Source organism: Arachis ipaensis, chromosome B04, assembly GCF_000816755.2.
Source record: "Arachis ipaensis cultivar K30076 chromosome B04, Araip1.1, whole genome shotgun sequence".
Lineage (NCBI taxonomy): Eukaryota > Viridiplantae > Streptophyta > Magnoliopsida > Fabales > Fabaceae > Arachis > Arachis ipaensis.
This window is the reverse complement of record NC_029788.2, coordinates 41,025,211-41,051,303: the sequence shown is the minus strand read 5'-3', so window position 1 is coordinate 41,051,303 and position 26,093 is coordinate 41,025,211. Positions and strand designations below refer to the sequence as shown.

The following is a 26,093-nucleotide window of genomic DNA, read 5'->3' as shown; positions in this document are numbered from 1 at the left end:
GTTTAACGCTAGCCAGACACCCTTTTTTGGCGTTAAACGCCAGTCTGTCTGCCAATTCTGGCGTTTAATGCCCAGAATGCTGCCAGACTGGGCGTTAAACGCCCATTCTGCTATCCTTACTTGCGTTTAAACACCAGTAAGCTTGTCCTCCAGGGTGTGCTATTTTTGATGCTATTTTTGATTCTATTTTAATTCTGCAGCTGTTTTTATGACTCCACATGATCATCAACCTAAAGAAAATATAAAATAACAATGGAAAATGAAATGAAAAAGTAATTAACATAGATAAATAAGATTGGGTTGCCTCCCAATAAGCGCTTCTTTACTGTTAATAGCTTGACATTACTGAGCTTTAATCTAGTCTCAGTCTTGAGCATTCTTGCTCAACATTGCCTTCAAGATAATGCTTGACTCTCTGTCAATTAACAATGAACTTTTTGTCAGAGTCAATATCCTGAAGCTCTACATATCCATATAATGACACACTTGTAATCACATATGGTCCCTTCTATCGGGATTTTAATTTCCCAGGAAATAATCTGAGCTTAGAGTTAAACAGCAGAACCTTCTGTCCTGGCTCAAAGACTCTAGATGACAGCTTTCTGTCATGCCACCTTTTTGCTTTCTCCTTGTAAATTTTAGCATTTTCGAAAGCATTGAGTCTGAACTCCTCCAGCTCATTCAACTGGAGAAATCTTTTCTCTCCAGCTATCTTAGAAATCTGGTTGCCCAGTAGGCCTTGTGTTCCAGTTCCACTGGCAGATGACAGGCTTTTCCATACACAAACTGGTATGGAGAGGTCCCTATAGGAGTCTTGAATGCGGTTTTGTATGCCTACAGAGCATCATCCAGACTTCTTGCCCAATCTCTTCTACGGGTACTTACAGTCCGTTCTAGGATTCATTTTAGTTCTCTATTTGAGACTTCAGCCTACCCATTTGTCTGTGGATGATATGCAGTTGCCACTTTGTGGTTAATTCCATATCAGATCAGAGCAGAGTCAAGCTATTTATTACAGAAATGAGTGCCTCCATCACTGATCAGTACCCTAGGGACACTGAAGAATGGATGCTTGACGGTTTAGAATTCAGAATAAATTTCCGTTGCAAGTATAGTTGCTAAACCAAGCAATCATCCTTTCTTACAAACGTTTTGGTTGTCACAAGTAACAAACCCAGTAAAATTTATAAACTGAAGTATTCAAACCTCGGGTCGTCTTCTCAAAGAATTGCAAGGAGGTGTTCTTATTATTAGTTATGGAAAATAGTATTTTTGGGTTTTGAAGGGTTTGAACAAGGAAAATAAGTTGTAGGAATTAATAAATTAATATCTAATAGAACTCTTGGCAAGGTATGAAAATTCGGAAGTCCTATCCTAGTTATCCTTATGAGAATTGAGTTTAATCCCACTTAGTTAACCTTTACGAAAGCAAGGAAAAGTCAAGTGGACTAATTAGTTAGATCCCTAAGTCCTAGCCAACCCCTGAGGAAAGACTAGAGTTAGTGGGATTCAATTCAATTAGCAAAAATAACAATTAACAATCACGATAAGTTTGATAACTCAAGAGCCTCCAGTTAATCAATTAAAGCCAAGAATATAAAAAGCTAAATAAGAATCATAAATCTGAAATACCTCAATTTATATTAAATAGAGAAAATCCTAACATGAATGGTTCATAAGCCAATTTGGCAACATAAGTAATTAAAGAAAAGCATTAAAGTATCTGAAAGTAAAAGGAAAATATAAAGAAAAAGGAATATTGAACTTGAGAAGAAGTTGAAATAATTAAGTTGAAATAATAAGAAATCCTAATTCCTTTAAGAGGAATCCTAATCCTAAAACCTAAGAGAGAGGAGAGAACCTCTCCCTCTAAAAGCTATATCTAAATTATGAAAAGTGAATGTATGAGTTGATTCTTATGAATGAATGGATTCCCCCACTTTATAGCCTCTAATATGTGTTTTCTGGGCCGAAAACTGGGTAAAAAACAGTCCAGAAATCACTGGAGAAGAAATCTGCCATGCTGATTTTTGTCACTGCGACGCATCCGTGTGGAGCACGCGTTCGCATCGCCTAGCGTCAGGGCAACTATGGAATATTATATATCAAATCGAAGCCCTGGACGTTAGCTTTCCAACTCAACTAGAACTGCATCGTTTGGACCTCTGTAGCTCAAGTTATGACCGTTTTAGTGCGAGAGGGTCAGGCTGACAGCTTTGCAGTTCCTTCAACTTCTTGTATTCCTTCCACTTTTGCATGATTCCTTTCCATCCTCCAAGCCATTCCTGCCCTGTAATCTCTGAAAACACTTAACACACATATCAAGGCATCGAATGGTAATAGGAGAGGATTAATAATTAGCAATTTAAAGGCCATAGAAACATGTTTTCAATCATAGCACAAAATCAGGAAGGAAAACATAAAACATGCGATTAGTATGAATAAGTGGGTAAAGAGTTGATAAAAACCACTCAATTGAGCACAAGATAAACCATAAAATAGTGGTTTATCAACCTCCCCACACTTAAACATTAGCATGTCCTCATGCTAAGCTCAAGAGAAGCTATAAAAGTGAAGAGGAATTATAGAATGTATGAAATGCAACCTATCTATATGAATGCAACTACATGCTAAGATGTTTCTATCTACTTGGTTAAAAGTAAATAAGCTCTTCAAGACAAACATAAATCAGATTTTACTACTTCAAATCATACAATAAAAGACAAGTAAACTTGTAAGAAGATAGCTCATAAAAGCAGGGAACATAGAATCAAGCATTGAACCCTCATTGGTAGTGTATATCACTCTAGTCTCTCAAGTGTATAGAGTAATTCACTTTATTCTTCTCTAATCATGCTTTCTAAACTTTGTTCTTCATCTAACCAATCAACAAATATTTAATGTACCAATGCAAACATCATGAGGTCTTTTTAGGGTTGTAATGGGGCTGAGGTAAAGGTAAGGATATATGTATGGCCAAGTGAGCTTTATAAAGTGAATCCTTGATTAGTCTAAGATCTCACCTAACATATACATACTTTATATAATTTTAAAATGCTTTACCTAGCTACCCAAATTTTTCCACTTTTGTATTACATGCTCATGTATCAAACTTATTTTTGAATTTTGTCCCATGTGCATTGATTCTTTTTATTTTGCATTTGGGGTAATATATATATTTTTGTATCCCCTTATTTAATTACTTAACTTTTTTTTCAATGCACATGGTAATTTAATTATTTTGATTTCACATGAGCATGCTTCCCAAATTTTTAAATAACTTATTCAATTTAATTCCCTACTTTTTCATATCATCCCATGTTCCCATAAAATTCCCCACACTTAAATTATACACAATATCTATCTTAAGCTAACCAAGGATTCAACTTGGGATTTTTATTTTATTTTTTTGCTTAAGGCTAGTAATGTGGTTATGAAATAGAAGGGGGTTAAAAAGTTCAAAGTGGCTAACAAGGGTGATGTAAAAGGTAGGCTTATTTGGGATAAGTGAGCTAATAACAAATAATGGCCTCAATCATATGCAAGCATGTAAATACACTAAATAATAGACATATAGAGTGGAACAAAGTAAAGATTGCAATTATAGAGAAGAAAATACCCAAGAATAAAAATTTATGGTTAAATAATGTAACCATGTAAATAAGCTCAAAATCTCACAGGTTGTGTGTTCTTTGGCTCAAAAACCATGTTCCAAATACAACTTCAAACAAATTTAACACATAGAAAATTTTAATTTTTTTTTAATTTAAATTAGTGAAATTTTTCAAAAATAGAATCTTAAAAAGAAACTTATTATTTTTCAACCAAGTAGTAACTAAATGCAAACAATCAACTACACATGCAATCTATTATGCAATGCAACAATTAACTAATAAAGAAAATAAAACAATGGTGTTGGAAAGAAGAAAATAGCTAACCCATGGAGATCGGTATCGACCTCCCCACACTTAAAGATTGCACCGTCCTCGGTGCATGCTAAGATGTACAAGTGGACGGGTTGCTTCAACTGATACTTTCCCAAGATTGTGCAGGTGGACTTGTTTGTCTTCCCATTAAGAAGCTTTTCCTCTCCCTTCGTGGTGGCCATCCTGAAAGAAGAGGGAAAAGAAGAAAAGTAACCCAAAAATAAAGATAGAAAATAAATAAAATATGGGTGTTAATGCCAGATAATAAGGGTCCCAATTACATGGTAGCTACAACATGCAAGTGAGAAAACAGTAGAAGTACATGGCAAATCAAGAGTGCAAAAATTTGCAACAATGGGGAAGAGACAGTAGATAATGAAAGACGATATAAATTCATGTCAATGCAAAAGGAATATAGGTATCATAAAATATTGGCATTGACAGATAATTAATATCATCCAACAGTGTAATACAAGTCACTAAGCACCAAAATAATACCAGAAAAGATATAACAGTTGAATATGAACAAGTAACACCAATGGAAAAATAATAAATTTAGAAAAGAAAATAAAAATATGCACAAAATTAAAATGCAATGAATGGAAGTATGCAAGTAAAATAGAATGAAGGTGAAAAAGAATGAGAAGTAAAAGAGATAAAGTAAGAAAGAAAGAAGAAGGAAGGAAAGATAGAAGAAATTAGGATTAGAAAAGAAAAGATAAGATAATTGGCGCTGATTTGGATAAGTTATGCGGCGCAGGCGACGCGGACGCGTGAATGACGCGGTCGCATGGTGCGCGATAAGGTCAGGTGACGCGGACGCGTGGGTCACGCGAGGGCGTGGCCTGATTTGTGCGATAGGCGCGAGTGCAGCCTCTCATTCGCACAACTCTCTGTTCGAAACTCTTTTTGCCAAATTTTTGGGTGACGCAATCGCGTGGGTGACGCGATCGCGTGAATGGCCTTTCTTTTAAAAATGACGCGGACGCATGGGGCACGCGTTCGCGTGGTAGGGCTGGTGCTTCTAGCATCATTTCAGCCCAGGTCCATCATAACTCTCTGCCAAACACCTCTTTACGTCGATTTTGCAGGGCCACGCGTTCGCGTGGGTGACGCGGACGCGTAGGAGGCATTTTTTTCCACATGACGCGGACGCGTCAGCGACGCGGTCGCGTGGATCAATTTGTGCCAAAGGCATGCCTCCAGCCACGCTCTCGCGTGACTCTCTGTTCACTTTTCTTTTCTTCCTAATGCACTTGTGACGCGGACGCGTCGCGTGCATTTTTTTTATGCAAATTGAAAAATGCAGTATGCAGATGCTGATGCAAATGTTATGAATAATTCCAGGTACAATGAAATAAAATAAAACTTAAAAAGAAACAAAACGAAATAAAATTAAAATTGAAAAAGGAACGATCATACCATGGTGGGTTGTCTCCCACCTAGCACTTTTAGTTAAAGTCCTTAAGTTGGACATTTGGTGAGCTCCCTGTTATAGTGGCTTGTGCTTGAACTCGTCTTGAAACTTCCACCAATGCTTGGACTTCCAATAAGCTCTATCAATACCAAGTAAATTCCTCAAGCTTTGATGGAGTTCTTCACAAGCTTTGAGCTCCCGAAATTGATCCTCATATATTCCTAGATCCCAAATCTTGTTTCTACACCCGTCTTCAAGTTGATTATCATGATTCCATCCGAGCGATTCAGCCTTAGAATTCTCACTAAAGCATCCAAACAACTTCCCAGACCCATTCAATTGAGCTCTACACCAACCTTTGCGTTTAAACTTAAAGCTTCCAACCATAATGAACCTTGCAGGACAATTCTTACCACTGACCAGCTTCCTCTTACTCTTAATGCCACAAAGAGCTCTAAGTTGACCATCCGTCTCCAGTAGCCCATATTCAAGTGGGAAGGTAAACACATTTTGGGCCTCCTCTTGCTCTAAGACAAAATCAGACTTCTCCTTGATGTCTTCCTTCACTAATTCTTTAACCACTCCTTTGACTTCAAGGGTCTTTACTACCTTCACCTTTAGGGCCTCCTCTAGCTCCTTATGAAGTATGGATTCACAAAGATGATCCTTTCTCTCTTGTTCCATGTCAATAGCATCATTGGGATCATGTTGCTCTTGGATTGATGGATGTGGGTGCTCTTCCATGGATGGTGGTGATGGAATGGAGAGATCATTCTGTGGTTGAAAAGAAAGTACACTAGAGCTTGAGGGTTGATTGTTGAAGGTATTTGGTGGTCCGATTTGGGCGACGAGAGCTTGTATAGTAGAGTTTAGATCGGTAAGTGCTTTCTCCATGGAGGCCTGGGGTGGATAGGAGGGTTCATTTGTTGGGAAAAAGGGTTCATGGTAGGAAGGTGGTTTATCTTGATAATGATAAGGAGATGATGTATATTGAGGTGGTGGTTCATGAGAGTAGTTGTGTTGGAATAGGGGTGGTTCTGTGTATGATTCATTTGGCTCATAAGGTGGTTGGTATGGTGGATACGGGTTAGGATCATATGAGGGTGTTTGGTGGTAAGGGGCTTGTGAGTATGGTGGTCCAAAGCTATTTTGAGGAGGTGGTTCATTGGCATATGATGGAGCTTGCTGGTAACTACAAGGGGGTCCACCATATCTATTGTCTTGGCATGCATTGTAGGATGGTCTTTGTCCATGGTATCTTGGAAGGTGATGTTGCCGAAAGGGTTGATCAGATCTTCGTGGCTCCTTCCATCTCTGATTGTTTTGACCTTGATGCATGTTCTTGTTATAATTTCCATTCCTTGCAACAGCATTGGGACCAAACTCAAAGCGATGGGGGTGAGAACTCATAATAGCAAATAAAAATCAAAAACGAAAATAAAAACAAATTTAAATTAAAAGGTTATTGAAATTGAATTTGAAAATTAAATTTTGAAATTAGAATTTTAAATATTGAAATTTGAAATTTGAAATTTTGAATTTTAAATTTTTGAAATTTGAATTTTGAAATTTGATTTTTGAAATAAGATAAGATAAGATAAAAATTTTAAAATAAAAATCTTAATTTTTTTTAAATGCAAATTTCGAAAATTCAATTAAAATAAATAGAAAATATAATTTTGAATTAAATGAGGAAAGAGAAAAACAATAAAATGATACCAAACTTAAAATTTTTAGATCAAAACGAAGAAAACAACTAAGAACAACTTGAAGGTCAAGATGAACACAAAGAACAAATTTTTGAAAAATTTTTAATAACTAAATAAAAACCAATAACCTCTTAATTTATGAAAAAACAAAAAATAAAAACAAATAAATGAGTTTTACATGTTTTTACTCATTTATTTTATCTCCTTCAACTAAGCACGAGGACATGCTAATGTCTAAGTGTGGGGAGGTTGATAAACCATTATTTTATGGTTTATATTGTGTTTAATTGTGTGGTTTTATCAAATCTTTACCCACTTATTCATTAAATTAGCATGTATTTACAATTTCTTCCTAAAATTACTCCATGGTTGAAAACTTGCTTTCTAGAGACTTTTAATTATGTATTTTAATTTTCCTTTATTCCATTCGATGTCGTGATCCGTGTGTTAAGTGTTTCAGGCTTTATAGGGCATGAATGACTTGGAGATTGGAAAGGAGGCTTGCAAAAATGGAAGGAACACAAGAAATTAAGGAGATGACCAGCAAGAAGTGACGCGGGCGATGGCTCACGCGACCGCGCGAAATAGAGGAAATTGCAGTGATGCCCTCGCGTGCCTGATGCGAACGCATGGATTGTAAACTGCACAAGTGACGCGAATACGTGGACGACGCACACGCGTGGCAAGGCAAAACACTGGATGACGCGATCGCGTGACGTGCGCGATCTGCAGAATCTGCAGAATTCGCTGGGGGCGATTTTGGGCCCTGTTTTGACCCAGTTTTCGGCCCAGAAAAGCATATTAGAGCCAGAGAACATGCAGAGACCAGACGACATTCATTCCGCATAATTTTAGTTTTAGATCTAATTTTACTCCTCCTCTAGGATTTCTCTCTACACATTCATAGTTCTTAGGATTTTGTTTTTTTTTTATTGCTTTTTGGATTGGGACATTGAGAAGAGTTATTACCTCCGCCAAGACTTCATCATTCTAGTTTGTTTCCTTACTTGTCACTTACTCTTTCATATCCTTAATTTGTTCAGAATTACTATTGAATTATTTTTAGAATTTATTAATACAAGAACTATTTTTATTTTTAATTGGTCTCTTTGATTATTATTATTTATCATGTCTTTCTTTACTTCCCTTTCTTATTTTGCGAAGTTTACATTCATAATGAGCGAGTAGTTCCATAACTTGATTGGGAGTTGATTGAAAGGAGGACCTTGAGTTGGAATGCTCAAGAGTAAAATTATAATTGGGTTTATCATTGAATCGCCATCTAGTCACTAACACTAGTCCTTCCCAAGGGAGAGGATTAGAACTTGTGAGTAGAAACTGACTTCCAACTTGCTTAACTTTCCTTTATTTGGTAAAGGATAACTGAGCAGAACAACCTTCAATTATCAATTGATCTTGGGAGAACTCCAACAAGGATAGGACTTTCGACTAATCTACTCCCGGTCAAGGTTTTTATTTAAATTACATAAATTCTCTGATTTAATTTCCTGTTTATCAACTCAAACCATTTTAGAAAACATCTGGTTAATAAAATAGTACATCTTTCTGTAACTCGTTGGGAGACGACCTGTGATTCATACTCCCAGTATTTTAATTCTAATTCTGTGACAACCCCTTATAAATTAATAAGCGGATTTTTGGTTGGTTAAGAACTATACTTGCAACGCATCTCTTATAATAATTTATTAACTCGCCAATTTCTGTCACGTCAATTTTTGGGTTGATAAACCATTATTTTATGGTTTATATTGTGTTTAATTGTGTGGTTTTATCAAATCTTTATCCACTTATTCATTAAATTAGCATGTATTTACAATTCCTTCCCAAAATTACTCTATGGTTGAAAACTTGCTTCCTAGAGACTTTTAATTATGTATTTTAATTCTCCTTTGTTCCATTCGATGCCGTGATCCGTGTGTTAAGTGTTTCAGGCTTTATAAGGCATGAATGACTTGGAGATTGGAAAGGAGGCTTGCAAAAATGGAAGGAACACAAGAAATTAAGGAGATGACCAGCGAAAAGTGACGCGGACGCATGGCTCACGCGACCGCGCGAAATAGAGGAAATTGCAGTGACACGCTCGCGTGCCTGATGCGAACGCATGGATTGTAAACTGCACAAGTGACGTGAATGCGTGGATGATGCGCACGCGTGGCAAGGCAAAACGCTGGATGACGCGAACGGGTGGATGACGCGATCGCATGACGTGCGCGATCTGCAGAATTTGCTGGGGGCGATTTTGGGTCCTGTTTTGACCCAGTTTTCGGCCCAAAAAAGCATATTAGAGCCAGGGAACATGCAGAGACCAGACGACATTCATTCCACATAATTTTAGTTTTAGATCTGATCTTACTCCTCCTCTAGGTTTTCTCTCTACACATTCATAGTTCTTAGGATTTTTTTTTTAAATACAAATTTCGAAAATTCAATTAAAATAAATAGAAAAGATATTTTTGAATTAAATGAGGAAAGAGAAAAACAATAAAATGACACCAAACTTAAAAATTTTTAGATCAAAACGAAGAAAACAACTAAAAACAACTTGAAGGTCAAGATGAACACGAAGAACAAATTTTTGAAAAATTTTTAATAACTAAATAAAAACCAATAACCTCTTAATTTATGAAAAAGCAAAAATAAAAACAAAAATAAAAATAAATAAATAAGCAAAAAGCAAATATTTACAATAACCAATAATAAGGCACACGTTTGCAATTCCCCGGCAACGGCGCCATTTTGAAGAATGGATGCTTGACGGTTTAGAATTCAGAATAAATTCCCATTGCAAGTATAGTTGCTAAACCAAGCAATCATCCTTTCTTACAAACGTTTTGGTTGTCACAAGTAACAAACCCAATAAAATTTATAAACCGAAGTATTCAAACCTCGGGTCGTCTTCTCAAGAAATTGCAGGGAGGTGTTCTTATTATTAGTTATGAAAAATAGTGTTTTTCGGTTTTAAAGGGTTTGAACAAGGAAAATAAGTTGCAGGAATTAATAAATTAATATCTAATAGAACTCTTGGCAAGGTATGAAAATTTGGAAGTCCTATCCTAGTTATCCTTATGAGAATTGAGTTTAATCCCACTTAGTTAACCTTTACGAAAGCAAGGGAAAGTCAAGTGGACTAATTAGTTAGATCCCCAAGTCCTAACCAACTCCTGAGGAAAGACTAGAGTTAGTGGGATTCAATTCAATTAGCAAAAATAACAATTAACAATCACGATAAGTTTGATAACTCAAGAGCCTCCAGTTAATCAATTAAAGCCAAGAATATAAAAAGCTAAATAAGAATCATAAATCTGAAATACCTCAATTTATATTAAATAGAGAAAATCCTAACATGAATGGTTCATAAACCAATTTGGCAACATAAGTAATTAAAGAAAAGCATTAAAGTATCTGAAAGTAAAAGAGAAATATAAAGAAAAAGGAATATTGAACCTGAGAAGAAGTTGAAATAATTTAGTTGAAATAATAAGAAATCCTAATTCCTTTAAGAGGAATCCTAATCCTAAAACCTAAGAGAGACGAGAGAACTTCTCCCTCTAAAAGCTACATCTAAATTATGAAAAATGAATGTATGAGTTGATTCTTATGAATGAACGGATTTCCTCACTTTATAGCCTCTAATATATGTTTTCTGGGACGAAAACTGGGTCAAAAACAGCCCAGAAATCGCTGGAGAAGAAATCTGCCACGCTGATTTTCGTCACTGCGATGCGTCCGGGTGAAGCACGCGTTCACATCGCCTAGCGTCAGGGAAACTATAACATATTATATATCAAATCGAAGCCCCGGACGTTAGCTTTCTAACGCAACTGAAACCGCATCGTTTGGACCTCTGTAGCTCAAGTTATGACCGTTTTAGTGCGAGAGGGTGAGGCTGACAGCTTTGCAGTTCCTTCAACTTCTTGTATTCCTTCCACTTTTGCATGCTTCCTTTCCATCCTCCAAGCCATTCTTGCCCTGTAATCTCTGAAAACACTTAACACACATATCAAGGTATCGAATGGTAATAGGAGAGGATTAATAATTAGCAATTTAAAGGCCAAAGAAACATGTTTTCAATCATAGCACAAAATCAGGAAGGAAAACGTAAAACATGCGATTAGTATGAATAAGTGGGTAAAGAGTTGATAAAAACCACTCAATTGAGCACAAGATAAACCATAAAATAGTGGTTTATCAGACACCGAACCTGCTGAAGATATGCTTCTGGAGGAACTTCATCACTATCTTAGTATCATTAGTGGGTGTTGCAATTGCCTCTACCCATTTAGATACATAGTCTACTGCCACTAGAATATAAGTGTTTGAATATGATGGTGGGAAAGGCCCCATGAAGTCAATACCCCATACATCAAATAACTCAATCTCTAAGATCCCTTGCTGAGGCATGGCATAACCGTGAGGCAGATTACCAGCTCTCTGACAACTGTCACAGTTACGTACAAACTCTCGGGAGTCTCTATAGAGAGTAGGCCAGTAGAAGCCACTTTGGAGAACCTTTGTGGTTGTTCGCTTACCTCTTAAATGTCCTCCATATTGTGATCCATGGCAATGCTATAGGATCTTCTGTGCCTCTTCTCTAGGCACACATCTACGGATTATTCTGTCTGCACATCTCTTAAAGAGATATAGTTCATCCCGCAAGTAGTACTTTGCATCAGAAACCAATTTTTTTGTTTGTTGCTTACTATACACTTTGGGTATGAATCTCACAGCTTTATAGTTTGCAATGTCTGCAAACCACGGTACTTCCTGAATGGCAAAGAGTTGCTCATCCGTAAAGGTTTCAGAGATCTTAGTAGGAGGGAGGGACGCTGATGAGCGGATAATTTATACGCTTTTTGGCATTGTTTTTAGTATGTTTTTAGTAGGATCTAGTTACTTTTAGGGATGTTTTCATTAGTTTTTATGTTAAATTCACATTTCTGGACTTTACTATGAGTTTGTGCATTTTTCTGTGATTTCAGGTATTTTCTGGCTGAAATTGAGGGACTTGAGCAGAAATCAGATTCAGAGGTTCACAATTTCGTGCACCAGACGCTCCTGCTACTGGTTCTATCTAGGACATGTGATCTGCTACTTGGTTCTCTGTCCCTTTTCTATCTCTTATTTCTATATCAAATTCTTGCAGAAGCAACACCCATCTTATGAGTATGGGTTTTGAATCATGCTTTGTGAGGAGATATTTTAGAGCAGCATGGTCAATGTACACAATCACTTTTGATCCTACTAAATAAGATCTGAACTTGTCAATGGCATAAACCATTGCAAGCAACTCCTTTTCTGTGGTTGTGTAATTTTTTTGTGCGTTATTTAAAACACAGCTAGCATAATAAATGACATGCAGAAGCTTTTCATGCCTCTGTCCCAATACTGCACCAATGGCATGGTCCCTGGCATCACACATTAGTTCGAATGGTAATATCCAGTCTGGTGTAGAAATGATTGGTGCTGTGACCAGCTTAGCTTTCAGTCTCAAAGGCCTGCAAACACTCTGTGTCAAAGACAAATGGTGTACTAGCGGCTAGTAGATTGCTCAGAGGTTTTGTAATTTTTGAAAAATCCTTTATAAACCTCCTATAGAATCATGCATGCCCCAGAAAAGCTTCAGATTGCCTTAACATTGGCATGTGGTGGTAATTTTTCAATTACCTCTACCTTAGCTTGATCCACCTCTATTCCCTTGTTCGAAATTCTGTGCCCAAGGACAATTCTTTCAGTTACCATAAAGTGACATTTCTCCCAGTTTAAAACCAGGTTAGTCTCTTGGCACCTTTTCAGAACAAGTGCTAGATGGTCAAGACAGGAGCTGAATGAGTCTCCAAATACTGAGAAGTCATCCATGAAGACTTCTAGAAATTTCTCTACCATATCAGAGAAGATAGAGAGCATGCACCTCTGAAAGGTTGCAGGTGCATTGCACGGACCAAATGGCATCCTTCTGTAGGCAAATACTCTAGATGGACATGTGAATGCTATTTTCTCTTGGTCCTGAGGATCTACTCCAAGAGGTCAGGCTTGACAGCTCAGTAATTCCTTCAATTTCTTGTATTCCTTCCACTTTTGCATGCTTCATTTCCATCCTCTAAGCCATTCCTGCCCTATAAACCCTGAAATCACTTAACACATATATCAAGGCATCAAATGGTAATAAGAGAGGATTAATAATTAGCAATTTTAAGGCCAAAGAATCATGTTTTCAATCAAAGCACGGAATTAGGAAGGAAAATGTAGAACATGCAATTTATATGTATAAGTGTGAGAATAATGGATAAAATCCACTCAATTTAGCATAAAATATACCACGAAATAGTGGTGCATCATTCTTCTTGGTAAAAGTATGGAGGTGGTGTATATGAATTGTATGGCTCTTGGGAGGGTGATTGGTTATATGATGGATAAAGGTCATGGGAAGGTGTTTGGTAGAAAGGGGCTTGTGAGTATAGTTGAGGGCTATGTTGAGGATGAGGCTCATAGGCATGTGGTGGTGGTTGTTGACAAGTACAATAAGGACTACCACATCCATTAGATTGGTATGCATTAGGATTGGAGTTATACCTATATGAGACCGGAGGAGGTTGTTGCCGAGAGGGTTGATCAAATCCTTGTGGCTATCCCTATCTTTGATTGTCCCAACCGTGATGCATGTTCTCATGGTAATCTCCTCTTCCTACAACATAATTGTAACCAAACTTATAGCCAAAGGGGTGAGAATTCATAGTAGCAAATAAAAACAAAAACTGATAAAAATAAGTAACTAAGTCCTCAACTAATAAAACTAACAAACAAGCAAAAAGCAAATATTTACAATAACCTATAGTAAGGCACACGTTTGCAATTTCCCGGCAACGGCGCCATTTTGACGAACGGATTTTTGCTAGTAAAGAATTTCACAAATATATTCTCGTTGAAAGTATAGTTTCTAAACCAACAAAGAATCCTTTCGTACAAATAAATTTGGTTGTCACAAGTAACATACCCCTATAAAAATAATAACTGAAGTATTCAAACCTCGGGTCGTCTCTCAAGAAATTGCAGGGAAGTATACTTATAATTGGGGTTTTGAATAAGGAACAAGAAAAGTAAATTGCAAGAATTAAACTAATAGCTAATAAAGCTCTTGGCAAGGTATGAGAATTAGAAGTCATATCCTAACTATCCTTATCAATTGTGGCATCAATTATCCATTGCTCCCACTTAGTTAACTTCTAACTATGAAGGAAAGTCAAGTGGATGAATTAATTTGATTCATCAAGTCCTAGTCAACTCCTAAGGATGGACTAGCTTTAGTGGAATTCAAATCAACTAGCAACTTTCAATTGCAAATCAACAAAGGAGTTTGATAACTCAAGCGTCTCCAATTACTCAACCATAGCCAAGAGGAGAAAAATCTACTCTAAAACCAAGCCAAGCATTTTGTCAAACACTTGGAATGCATAACATAAAAACATAGAAATGAATAAGAGATAATAAAACCTAAGCAACCAATTGCAAGGAATCAATGATAACAAATAATGGAAAAAGCGATAAATATGAAATACCTCAAATTGCATTAAATAGAAAATCAAATCTGACATGAGAATTCATAAACTAAAATAGCAACATAAAGTAATCAACAAAGGAAATAAATAAACTAGAATGCTAAGACAAATAAGAGTAGAAGAGAAAACTAAATTAAACTAAGATAGAAATCTAAAATTGAGAAGAACTAAAAGGAATCCTAAAACCTAGAGAGAGGAGAGAGCCTCCCTCTCTAGAAAACTACATCTAAACCTAAAATTCTTGTGAATGTCAGCTGTGTCCCTGAATGAATTCTCCCATTCTGCAGCCTCTATTCTGTCTTCTCGGGCTTGGAACTGCGCCAAAAAGTAGCCCAGAAATCGCCCCCAGTGCTTTTTGCAATTTCTGCATATGGCGCATGTCACGCGTACGCGTAGGTCACGCGTACGTGTTGCTTGAGAAAAATCCTTGTCACGCGTACGCGTCAGTCACGCGTACGCATCGCTGCCATTTTCTCAAAACTTCATTTTCTTGCGTTCCTTCCACTTTTGCATGTTTCCTTTCCATCCTCTAAGTCATTCCTGCCCTATAAAGCCTGAAAACACTTAACACACATATCAAGGCATTGAATGGTAATAAGAGAGGATTAAAATTAGCAAATTTAAGGCCCAGGAAACATGTTTTCAACTATATCATAAAATTAGGAAGGATTTGTAAAATCATTCAAATTATATGAATAAGTATGCAAAGACTTGATAAAAATCACTCAAATTAGCACAAGATAAACCATAAAATAGTGGTTTATCACTCACTGTCCAGCATCTCCGTCTTCTTTAGTAGGATTTTTTTAATTCTGATGATTTTGGGTTTCAACTTGTGTTTATGATTTTGAATTTTTATTTCTATTTTGATGATTGTGTCATTCAAATTTTGTGTTTAGGGTTCTGATTTTTTATTGTATTTTTAATGTGTTCAGTGTATTTTGAAATTGCTAATTCTTGTTGATTGTTGTATTTGTTTATGCAGTTTGTTGTATTTTGGGGTTTTAGCTTATAAATGTGTCTTATTTCTAATTGTTAGGGTTCTAGGTTCTGATTGTTAAAGAAGGTGTGTTTTTTATTGTTAGGGTTCTAGGTTCTAAATGTTATATTTGGGAGTTTTAGCTTATGAATGTGTATATTTATTTGATTAGGGAAATTGCTTCTGATTGTTCAATGTATTTGACTATTTGTTTAGGGAAATTGGTTCTGTGGTTCGCTGTTCAATGTATTTGTTTAGGAAAATTGCTTCTGGTTGTTCAATGTATTTGTTCATTGTTGGTGAGCATGTTGAGAACTATCACTGCCTGTTGGCATAATGCTGTGATCAAGTATCTTTCGTTAATGGAACGAAGCGAGGTAATTGTTTTGACTTTTGAGATGGTACAAGCAGCTGCGGGATGCATAAACAGTAGTATTTTTTTGAATGGATTGAAAAACCGAACAAACCGAACCGCATATTAATTATACGATTGGATCGGATGACTTTTCTCTAAAAAACCGAACCAAACCGCATCGCGAACACCCCTAACTGATGCTATTCTAAAGATTCTCAATGAAAGAGCTAACCCGAAGCAAATAAATCAAACCCACATCTGCATGATCCCCAAGGTGGCAAAGCCAAAACACACTAAAGAGTACTGCCTTATCTCTTTATGCAATGTCATCTTCAAATTGGTAACAAAAATCATGACTAATAGATTAAAGATCATCCTCCCGCAGATTATTGGTGAAAATCAAAGCGCCTTTGTCATGGATAGACTAATCACGGATAATGATATGCTTGCTTTCGAAATCTTTCACTACATGAAGAAAAAGACAGTGGGAAGGAAATGTTATGTCAGACTTAAACTTGATATGGAGAAAGTGTACGATAGAGTCAAGTGGATCTTCTTAAGAGAGGTATTAATCTCTATGGGTTTTCCAAATAGATGGGTGCAAAAAATCTGGAATTGTGTCAGCACAACCTCCTTCTCAGTGCTGCTGAATGGAACCCCATCTAAACCTTTTCAACCCTCGAGAGGATTGAGACAAGGAGATCCCCTTCCCCTATACCTCTTTATCATTTGTGCCGATGTGCTATCGGACAACCTCATGAAGGCACAAGAGAGCAGAATGGTTCACGGGATCAAAATCTCTAGAACCGGGCCAGAGATAAACTATCTCTTCTTTGCAGATGATAGTATACTCTTCACTAGAGCAACAGACCAGAAAATCCAAACAACAAAGAAAGTGTTGATTAGATACCAACAAGCCTCGGGGCAATGTATTAACATGGAGAAATCAGAGCTGTCTTTTAGCCGAAATGTACTTACTACCAGACAAAGGCTGATCTAAGAACGGTTGGGAGTAAAGGCTATAGAAAGGCACTCAAAGTACTTGGGGCTACCGACTTTCGTCGGGAAATCCAAGAAACAAGTCTTCGAGTACGTCCAAGAAAGGGTGTGAAAAAAGCTCAAAGGGTGGAAGGAAAAGTTCCTATCAAAGGACGGGAAGGAAGTTCTCATTAAAATGGTGGCTCAATCAATTCCGACTTACATAATGGGATTCTTTAGGTTACCAATTGGCCTATGTCAACACATCGCATCTATGATTAGTAAGTTTTACTAGGGTTCGAAGAGTGGGAAAAGGAAAATACATTGGGTAAAGTGGAAAAAACTCTGTAAACCAGAACATTATGGTGGATTAGGCTTTCGAGACATTGAGGCTTTTAATTCAGCTTTCCTAGCTAAACAGGGGTAGAAACTCATCCGGAATCCAGAATCTCTGGCTGCAAGAACCATCAGGAGAAAATACTATAATAAAAAAATATTTTTGAATGCAGATTTGGGGTTCACTCCAGTTTCACATAGAGAAGTATCTGGCAAGTAAAAGGTGTGCTAGAAATGGGTGGGTTTTGGAGGTAAGTGATGGTAAAGAAATTAAAGTTTGGAAAGATCCCTGGCTACCCAAGCAGAACGGTTCCAAAGCCTGGTCCCCCAACCCATCATCTCTAAGCAAAAATACTAAAGTATATGAGCTTATGAATGAAGAGGAAAAATAGTGGAATACAGAGCTGATAAACCAAGTCTTCCTACCTTTTGAAGCAAAATAAATACTAGAGATCCCAATTTTTAGATCAGAGAAAACAAAAAAGTTCATTTGAAAAAAAAAAAGCAAAAAATAGACTGTTCAGGGTAAAGCTAGCATACCACGAAATTAAAGCATAAAACAGGAATCAATCAACAAATTGGCAAGAAAAACTAAGAAAAAAAGGTACCTGAAAATAGATTTGGAAGATCAAAGTCCCCCAAGAACACTAAATTTCATGGAGAGACTGTTGCACAAATCCCTCCCAACTATGAAGAACCATTGAATGCTCACCAATTTGTGAGGGATGCTGGATAGGAAAAGAGACGGAAGAACACCTCTTCAAACACTGCAAATTCGCAAAGCGATTCTGGTTTGCATCACTATCCAATTTAAGGTCTGGAACATGTAGAGAAATTGATTTAAAAGGATGGATTACAGAGATTCTGGGTGAGCTCCAAAAGAAAGAACATGGCTTTTTCTGTACCTTACTAAACCAACTCTGGCGAACAAGGATTTTGATGATTTTTGAAAAAAAAATGCTAACAATTGAGGAAGAAATAAAAAAAGCTTTGATATCCTTCGAAGAATTTTGGAACACCCAAGCTACTATGGAGGAGAAGAGGAAGAGCCAAAACCCACTAATTCCCCTTATGCTGAAGTGGGAGGAGTCACCAAACTCAACGCTAAGAGTTAATGTAGATGCAGCAATTGGTAATAGTAATAGTGGATGTATAGGGGATGTTATTAGAGATAACTTGTGCCAAGTTATGGCAACAAGTCTATAGTAGTGTAATTAAAATTTTAGAGGTTATTTTGGTGTAGGATTCCAATTTAAGAGATCATTTTAGGATTTAATAGACTCAACGAATATGATTAAGTCTAATTGTGTGAAACTCATTCTTTTTAGAATTTAGCTAACATGTTCCCTTAGTTAAGGGTACATGTTAAGTTTATAAATTAAAAAAAATATTATAAATATAAAAAATTAAAATTTTCAATACATTTATTTTACATTCATTAAAAAAAATATTTAAAATTTTTTACTAATAATAATATTAAATTAAAGAGTAAAGTAATAATTAGATCCTTGAAGATTTTAACTTCGCATTAATTAGTGCCTAAAGAAAAAAAAGTACCAATTTGGTCCTCCAAAATGGCAAACAGTGGACACATGATGTCCTTCTATCAATTAATCAATTAAAACTTAACGTTGATGCTTATACGTACTGTTAATTACTCTGACATGTCTATTTATGAAAGATAGTCATGTAGAAAACAATTTTTGGAATGAAATTTCACTTGTTTTGATAGAATTTATGATAAAAGGTATATGAAAACTCAAAAGATAATAAATGCTTCACTGTGTAAAACTACATTGTTTTCCTACTCATGTGACAATAACGAGACATGCACCACTGTAAATAACAGAATACATGGACAATTCAGTTTTGTTTTGCACTATTTATTGACAGAAAGTCATATATGTGGTCATACATGTCTACCGTTTACTATCTTGGAGAACTTAATTGGTTTTTTTTTTCAAGGACTAATTAGTCCAAAATTAATATTTTTAAAGATCTAATTGTCACTTTACTCTAAATTAAATAAAGTTACTTAAAATTATTGTTAGACTTTGTATAATTAAACAAGTTATAACTCTTTTCTATTTTATTTAGATAGTTCATTTTTGTTTTGTAGTTTGTACATAAGTACATTAAAAAAGGTCTGAAATCCCAAATTAGCCCTCAAGTAAATTATTTTAGTAATGGAAAAGTCTAGGGGACCAGCAATTTTATTGAATTTTGGTCAGTATGTAACCAGCAGAAAAAAGTGAGCTATTAGATGAAATCTCACAACAATCTCACACCATTAAATTATCATTGATGACTATTTGATGGTTACTAATCACAAATGTTACTGGTCCCTAATATTGCTCGTAAGTAATTAGTAGTAGCTAACCTGGGTTGTAGTTTCGTAGCGGATAAGCAGATATATCATATATGATGATCATCTGACCATTTTGTCCTCCTTCATTCCTTCTACCTTCCTAATTCCTAACCCTCCCGGAGAACAATTCCAGTAATCGAAGTTGAATCACCGAATTCCAATGGGAATCGTTGGGAACCTCACTGCAGATCAGCTCCAATCCTTCAATTCTCAAGGTACCCTAAACCCTAACCCCCTTTCTCTTCATAGTTCAAATCCCTAGTCTTCAAACTAAGCTTACACCAATCACCATGTTTTTGCGTAGGTTATATTGTGTTGGAATCCTTTGCCACTGATGACGACATTGATGCCATGGTTCGGAGGATGGACCAATTGGTCAATGACTTTGACCCTTCCTCCACCGCCTCTATTTTCTCCACCAAGAACCAGGTCTAAAGAAAACAAACTTACTTTCATTCTGTTTCTCCTTCTTTTTTGTGTGTTACTTTTTAACTGTAGTATTTACCTCACTCTTGATTGTTTTTATGGATTTCACAGCAAAAGTTGACTGATGATTACTTCTTTGAGAGCGCAGAGAAAATTTCCTTCTTCTTCGAAGGTATTCAAAAATCATTTACTTACACGGGTTTCTTCTAAGATTGTGGAAATGATAAATCCATTCATTTGTTTATTTTCATGAACTGTGTCACTGTAATTCATTCTATTAGATTATTTTCAAGTAGTGTGGATGTTGTTTTTTTATGATGTGACAATCCATGATTGGAAGCTTGTTTTTACAGTAAAAGTGCACTACAAATTAGAATGTCTATTGATAATTGCATGGTTTGGTGATTTCCTCTGTTTTGTGTATTGGCAGAGAAAGCATTTGGGGATGATGGAAAATTAAAGCAACCCAAGCAACTCTCCCTTAATAAAGTAGGCCATGGTGAGCCTTCAATACTCTTGCGCTCTCTGTATATATGTGTGTGTGCGTGCACACCCTCCGGTAGCACTCTTTTAATGATGCCCTTTAGGCTTGTATGTTGAATTAATTTGTTTAGGACAAATTTGTAGAAGGCCATGGTTTTCGTTAATGTGAAAAGACTAAGATTATTCAATTTGGGTTACCCTTTTTAGATGAGACCACATGCTGTTGTACACTGGTGAATGCAAGAAATCTGTCGGTAGCATTGCTAATTCCAAAAATGATTCTGTTCCCTGTGAATCTAACTATCCTCTTTTGGGGGGGTTGGGGCCTGTGGTGTTTGTTATGATTCTGTGCAGCGCTTCACGAGATTGAGCCGGCATTCAAGAAGTTTTCTTCTTCCAACAAAGTTTCTAGTTTGATGTACTCCTTAGGTTACAAGAGGCCAGTAATCATGCAGTCTATGTACATTTTTAAGGTACATTTTCATCTGTCTTTCTGAGGTTCAATTGCTGATCATATGGTTGAAACAACATTTTCTGGTTGTATATAAACATATAAATAAGGAATATTCTAGTGTTGACTATTTTGGTTTCTGGAATTTATGATTACCTGGCATATGAAATTTTAATTGGCAGCAACCAGGTATAGGGGGTGAAGTAGTGCCACACCAGGATAACTCGTTTCTTTATACCGAACCCCAAACATGCACAGGGCTGTGGCTGGCTCTGGAAGATGCAACGGTATTAAATGGTTGCCTGTGGGCAATACCTGGATCTCACAAGAGTAATACTTCCCTCTGTTTGGTATTTGTTCCCTAAACATACATCCATTGCATTGATTTATCAGATCTTGGTCTTTTCTTTGTTCTTTGGCTGCTGTAGAGGGGCTTGTCAGAAGGTTTTTACGGGATGAAGATGGTGTTAAATTTGATCGACCCTCACCATCTTATGATCAAAAGGATTTTGTTCCTATTGAAGTAAAAGCTGGTTCATTGGTTGTCATCCATGGTGATCTTATCCATCAAAGGTTTGTTAAAACGATTCTCTTTGGATGATGTATATCATGAAATATGGAAGGAGAATTGCTGTTGAAGAGGATATGATCCTTATAATTCATCCTTCTCTGCTTTTGTTTACGGATGACAGCTTTGAAAACCAGTCCCAAAAATCAAGGCATGCATACAGCCTGCATGTGGTGGACACTGATGGCTGCCAATGGGCACCGGAAAATTGGTAAGTGTATATCCTAAGAATAATTTTTATATAGCCTCTTTACTCATTCAGGAGCTTGAATGTCATTGAAAGGTTAATTTATTTGCTAATGGCAATGTTCATAAGGTATATATGCTTATTAATAATGCTTCTATAAAAAACATGATTAGGGTAAACCACCAAAAATACCCCCAAAAGATTTAAATGCCCAAAAACACTCTTGTAAGATCAAAACGGCAAAAACACCCTGCAGACTTGAAAACGTGGACAAAAATCAAATACTAGAAATATATTCTCAAAAAGGGTTTTAGCGATTGGATTTTGATGTTCTTTTGCAAGAATGACTAGATAAATGAGATCTTTCATCCTTAAAATTTGATGATCTATGCCAAGTTGATTCTTTTTGTGAATGGTCTAATTTAACAACAAAATGAAAAAAGGTGTCTAAATGTTGAATTTCGCTCTGGTTTCTTTCTGCATATATTTTCTAAGTAGTTACTCAAATGTTTCCACCAAAATTCGAATCAAATGCACAAGTCATTTGTCAAATACAAAAGTCATTTGCCACTTATAAAGAAATGGTTTTTTGGTTAGTTTTGTCACGTTTTTGAATCTATTAGGAGAATTTTGGTCGTTTTGAACTTTCTCATTGCACAAATCTTCCAAGGGTATTTTTGGTAGTTTCCCGCATGGTTATTAATAATGCACACTTCAATTGTGCCTTGAGTACTTAAATACTAACTGCATTCACTTCCTTCCTAAACACATTTGAGGTGTCTAGAATTCTTTGCCTGTCAATGTTGTTTACGTTGTTGCATTATTTTGTTATATTTGTGCTTGTATCATGATTTCTTATTCTTCCTTAATCCCAATGCCTAGGAGTCAAATTTATTTTATTATTTATTTATAAATTCTTTATCATAAAAGGATGTTGGTCTTGACTTCGATACAATTTGTTAGTCCACATGCATTCTCAACCTTCAGCCTCGTATGCTTGATTCATATCAGTTATCCTCTTCTTACAATGTAATCAAAAACTCTGAGCAATTTGGATCAGAAAACAAAAATTGTTGTTTTTGTTGCCATAGATAGTGGATTGCCTTGAGAGAATGCTAATCATATACTATGTTGAGTTCCTGTTGTTAAGTTATAGGAGCAGACTACTTAAGTTAGAAATATGCGTAACCTGCCTGATCCTGAAGTAAATTAAGAAATTTTTACTGACATTTACTAAATGACGTGACGAAGGAAACAAACCATATTTGTTTGTTTGACGAAACACATATAAACCCCTTACAAGTTTCAATGTGTAATCTTGTCCAATTACCACAAACTTAGAACCCTGTAGAAAAAGAAGTTATTTGTAATCAGGTGAGGTGAATTTTGTGAGTAAACTTATCGAATGAGGTCCACCAAAATCCTAGTCAAATAACCTATTGTCTGGAAGGGTAACTTAACCACAGTGAAACGTTTAACCATTTTGAGTTAGTACTTAGTACAGAATTGAAACTAGAGGTGTTTCTGGATTATAGCTTTTCTTTGTTTCTTTTGTTTGCCTTTAAGTGAATTGTGCTAAATAATTTTGCAATCTTTTTTCAGGATCAAACGGAAAGTGGAGCCAGAACCCCTTTATGTAAGCTGATCATTTGTAGAATAGTGTTGAAAAAAAAAAGAGGAAAAAAAAATCCTAAGGTTTCCTTGCTGTTGTCAAATCGGTGTAATAACGACAACACCATTGGGTTGCTATTGAGTAGATTCCTCGGTCTCTGGATAATCAGAATAAACTTTTATGCCTATCTGCTTGATAGATTGCATTCTAGAATTTAAATATGATGCACGGTAATGTGATAAATAGATTGCATTCCTCGTACTTCAAGTTTTTAAGTTAACCTATTTTTCTTTTTTTTAAAAAATCCATATGCATCTGTCCAAAATTTCCTATAGCAAGATTTTACCATCTTTAATTTAATTTTATATTTTTCAATAATAGGTTAACTTTTCCAGGTTGTGTTTTCCTTCTGTTTTTTGGTCTGAGCTTTTGTAGCTTCTAACTAAATCTATTGTATCCAGTTTTCTTCTTATTAGGACTTAGGTGAAATATCATTCCATGGTATTTTCCAAAATACACTTTAGTTATGACCCAAAAGGGAAACCCATATGATGTACGTTGGAAAAAAAACCTCCAAAATGCACCTCTTAAAAGATTAGGGGAGGGTTCTTGAACCACACTCTGTTACTGAAAGTGCTATCTATCTATGATACAAAATCCCTACTCTCACACACTGACTAAAAAAAAGAAAGATTAGGGGTGATTGTGGTTAAAAAATGTGAATTTGGAGGATTTTCTTTTTATTTGGGTCGAAATTATGCAAAATTAGGCGTTTAGAGGATGTCACATAGGCAAAGCCAAGGAATAAAGTCTAAATCATCATTTCACCTCTAAGACTATGTTGCAAATAAATTAGAGATCCATATGTCTAATCTTTGTGCAATTGTTATCAGCAACCTGACAAACTACTTTTTCTCTCTTTGGTCATGAACCAATATATCAATTTACCTACCAAAAACATCAGGGAGTAACTTTGGATTTTGGAATTTACAAGATGAGGCATTTTATCAATCAACACAAGAAAAACAACTCAATGAGGTCTCTTTTGGTAAATACTTTATTTAAGTGATTGGATATGCAATAGATAATAACTTCGGTTCCTGGAATACTTAAGCATAAACCTATCTTTACAATGCAACTTACAACCAATAAAACCAAACAACTAAAGATAGATTGCATTAGATTGTTGATGGCATTAATTCCTACCACGCATCAAATATCAGGTGAGCTTCTCTATCTGATCTTGATACTGAATTACTGATACATCATTAATAAAAGTGTTGACAGGCAACATGTTACATGTGGTTGGGGATTTATTTATCAATCTATGTAATTGGACATTGGACGATGTTGGAGTTGTAAGTTGTAACCAGTGGGGTTGCCATGGAGTGATTTTATTGTTAGATTAAGATTATTTACTGTTAGTTTGTCTAGAAAGGTTCATTAATTTTAGATCAACAAATATCATTCTAATTGAGTTGTCCCACCGAAATAATCTAAATATAATTAAGTGTAACAAAAATGAGAAGATCTTAATAAGAAAACATATTCAAGGTTTTTCTTCTTAATAATCTCTTTCTGAATATGTGCTAATTTAATAACAACAGCAGCAACAATATTATTATTATTGTTAACTATTAGGAAATATTTTTGGCGTAAAAAACTAGATTACATATGATACGATACGCTTGTAGTGTGTAGAGAGATAGGGACAGAGAGACAAGAGAGTGAAAGTAGCATAGGAGACATGAATGAAATGCAACGCACAATAATGCATAGACATAGGTGTCTGTTATGTACGTATATATATCTCACATTAGAATACAAATTATTAAATAGTGTCGCCTTAGTGGCCACTTTATTTAATTTGCAACTTTGCATATTAGACTTTTGTTGCCTTGTAATGTATCTAAAAAATATTGCACAGTGTTATTGCTGTCTCTTTTCTTTTCTCTCTCACCAAAATTGTTTGCACCTTGCAGACAAGCAGTGATGACAATCCTGCAACTCCTAGTTTAGCATAATTGTAGTCGAACCCTTCTTTTTTTTCACTCTTCAATTATCACTGACTCTTTTACACTTGCATATGAAAACGACCACTTTATTATTATTTTTTTTCTTTGGTGATGTCTCAGTACTTTTTCCATGTCGTCAGAGGCGATGATCTTTCATTTCTGCTCTTGGTGGGTCAACGTCATCCACCGGAATTTTTTAATTTCTTTAGACTTTTCTGGCTTAACAAATATATATAATTGACTAATTGTACTATAGCATTATGAATAAACATTTGAAAAGTTATACATCAATAGAATATTATTTTATATGTACTCATGTCCTCTTAGCATAAAAAAAGTTTTACATATCCAATTAATCATATATTGATATATTAGTAAAAATAATTAATTTTTATATGAATAATTATTAAAAAAACAAATACAATTGAATAATATTACATCAAAATTAAACTCATTTTAAAACATTGAAACTTTTTTCTATTGCGGGTTTAAGAATTTTCTTTAATTTTGACCCATGATCTAAATTTTTATATTAACAAAAAATTAGATAAATATAACATCAATAGTTTAATTCTAAATGAAGATACTTTCGGTCAAAATTAATTTTATATTGTAATTTATAAATAGAATTATTTTAGTGGATAAATTATAAAATAAAAATAGATAGACAAGAAATTAGTTATCTAGGAGGTATGCTAGCCTGTGGTCC

The 26,093-nt window shown here is 35.6% G+C and overlaps 1 protein-coding gene across 1 annotated transcript; it reads left to right on the top strand.

Annotated features, from left to right (window-relative positions):
- On the top strand, nucleotides 19,670–23,628 carry LOC107639257 (phytanoyl-CoA dioxygenase). The gene is made up of 9 exons (XM_016342736.2): nucleotides 19,670–19,857; nucleotides 19,947–20,071; nucleotides 20,180–20,240; nucleotides 20,499–20,567; nucleotides 20,906–21,024; nucleotides 21,185–21,332; nucleotides 21,431–21,575; nucleotides 21,695–21,781; nucleotides 23,360–23,628. The coding sequence occupies exons 1-9, from the start codon at nucleotides 19,803–19,805 to the stop codon at nucleotides 23,400–23,402; spliced, it is 852 nt and encodes a 283-aa protein (XP_016198222.1). The 5' UTR covers nucleotides 19,670–19,802; the 3' UTR covers nucleotides 23,403–23,628.

What these genes read in the sequence shown, in the direction of transcription:
- LOC107639257 (XM_016342736.2), top strand. Translation starts at nt 19,803, where the DNA reads ATGGGAATCGTTGGGAACCTCACTGCAGATCAGCTCCAATCCTTCAAT. An exon ending in AATTTCCTTCTTCTTCGAAG is followed by an intron (nt 20,241 to 20,498) that starts GTATTCAAAAAT and finishes GTGTATTGGCAG; the next exon opens with AGAAAGCATTTGGGGATGAT. An exon ending in AGTCTATGTACATTTTTAAG is followed by an intron (nt 21,025 to 21,184) that starts GTACATTTTCAT and finishes TTTAATTGGCAG; the next exon opens with CAACCAGGTATAGGGGGTGA.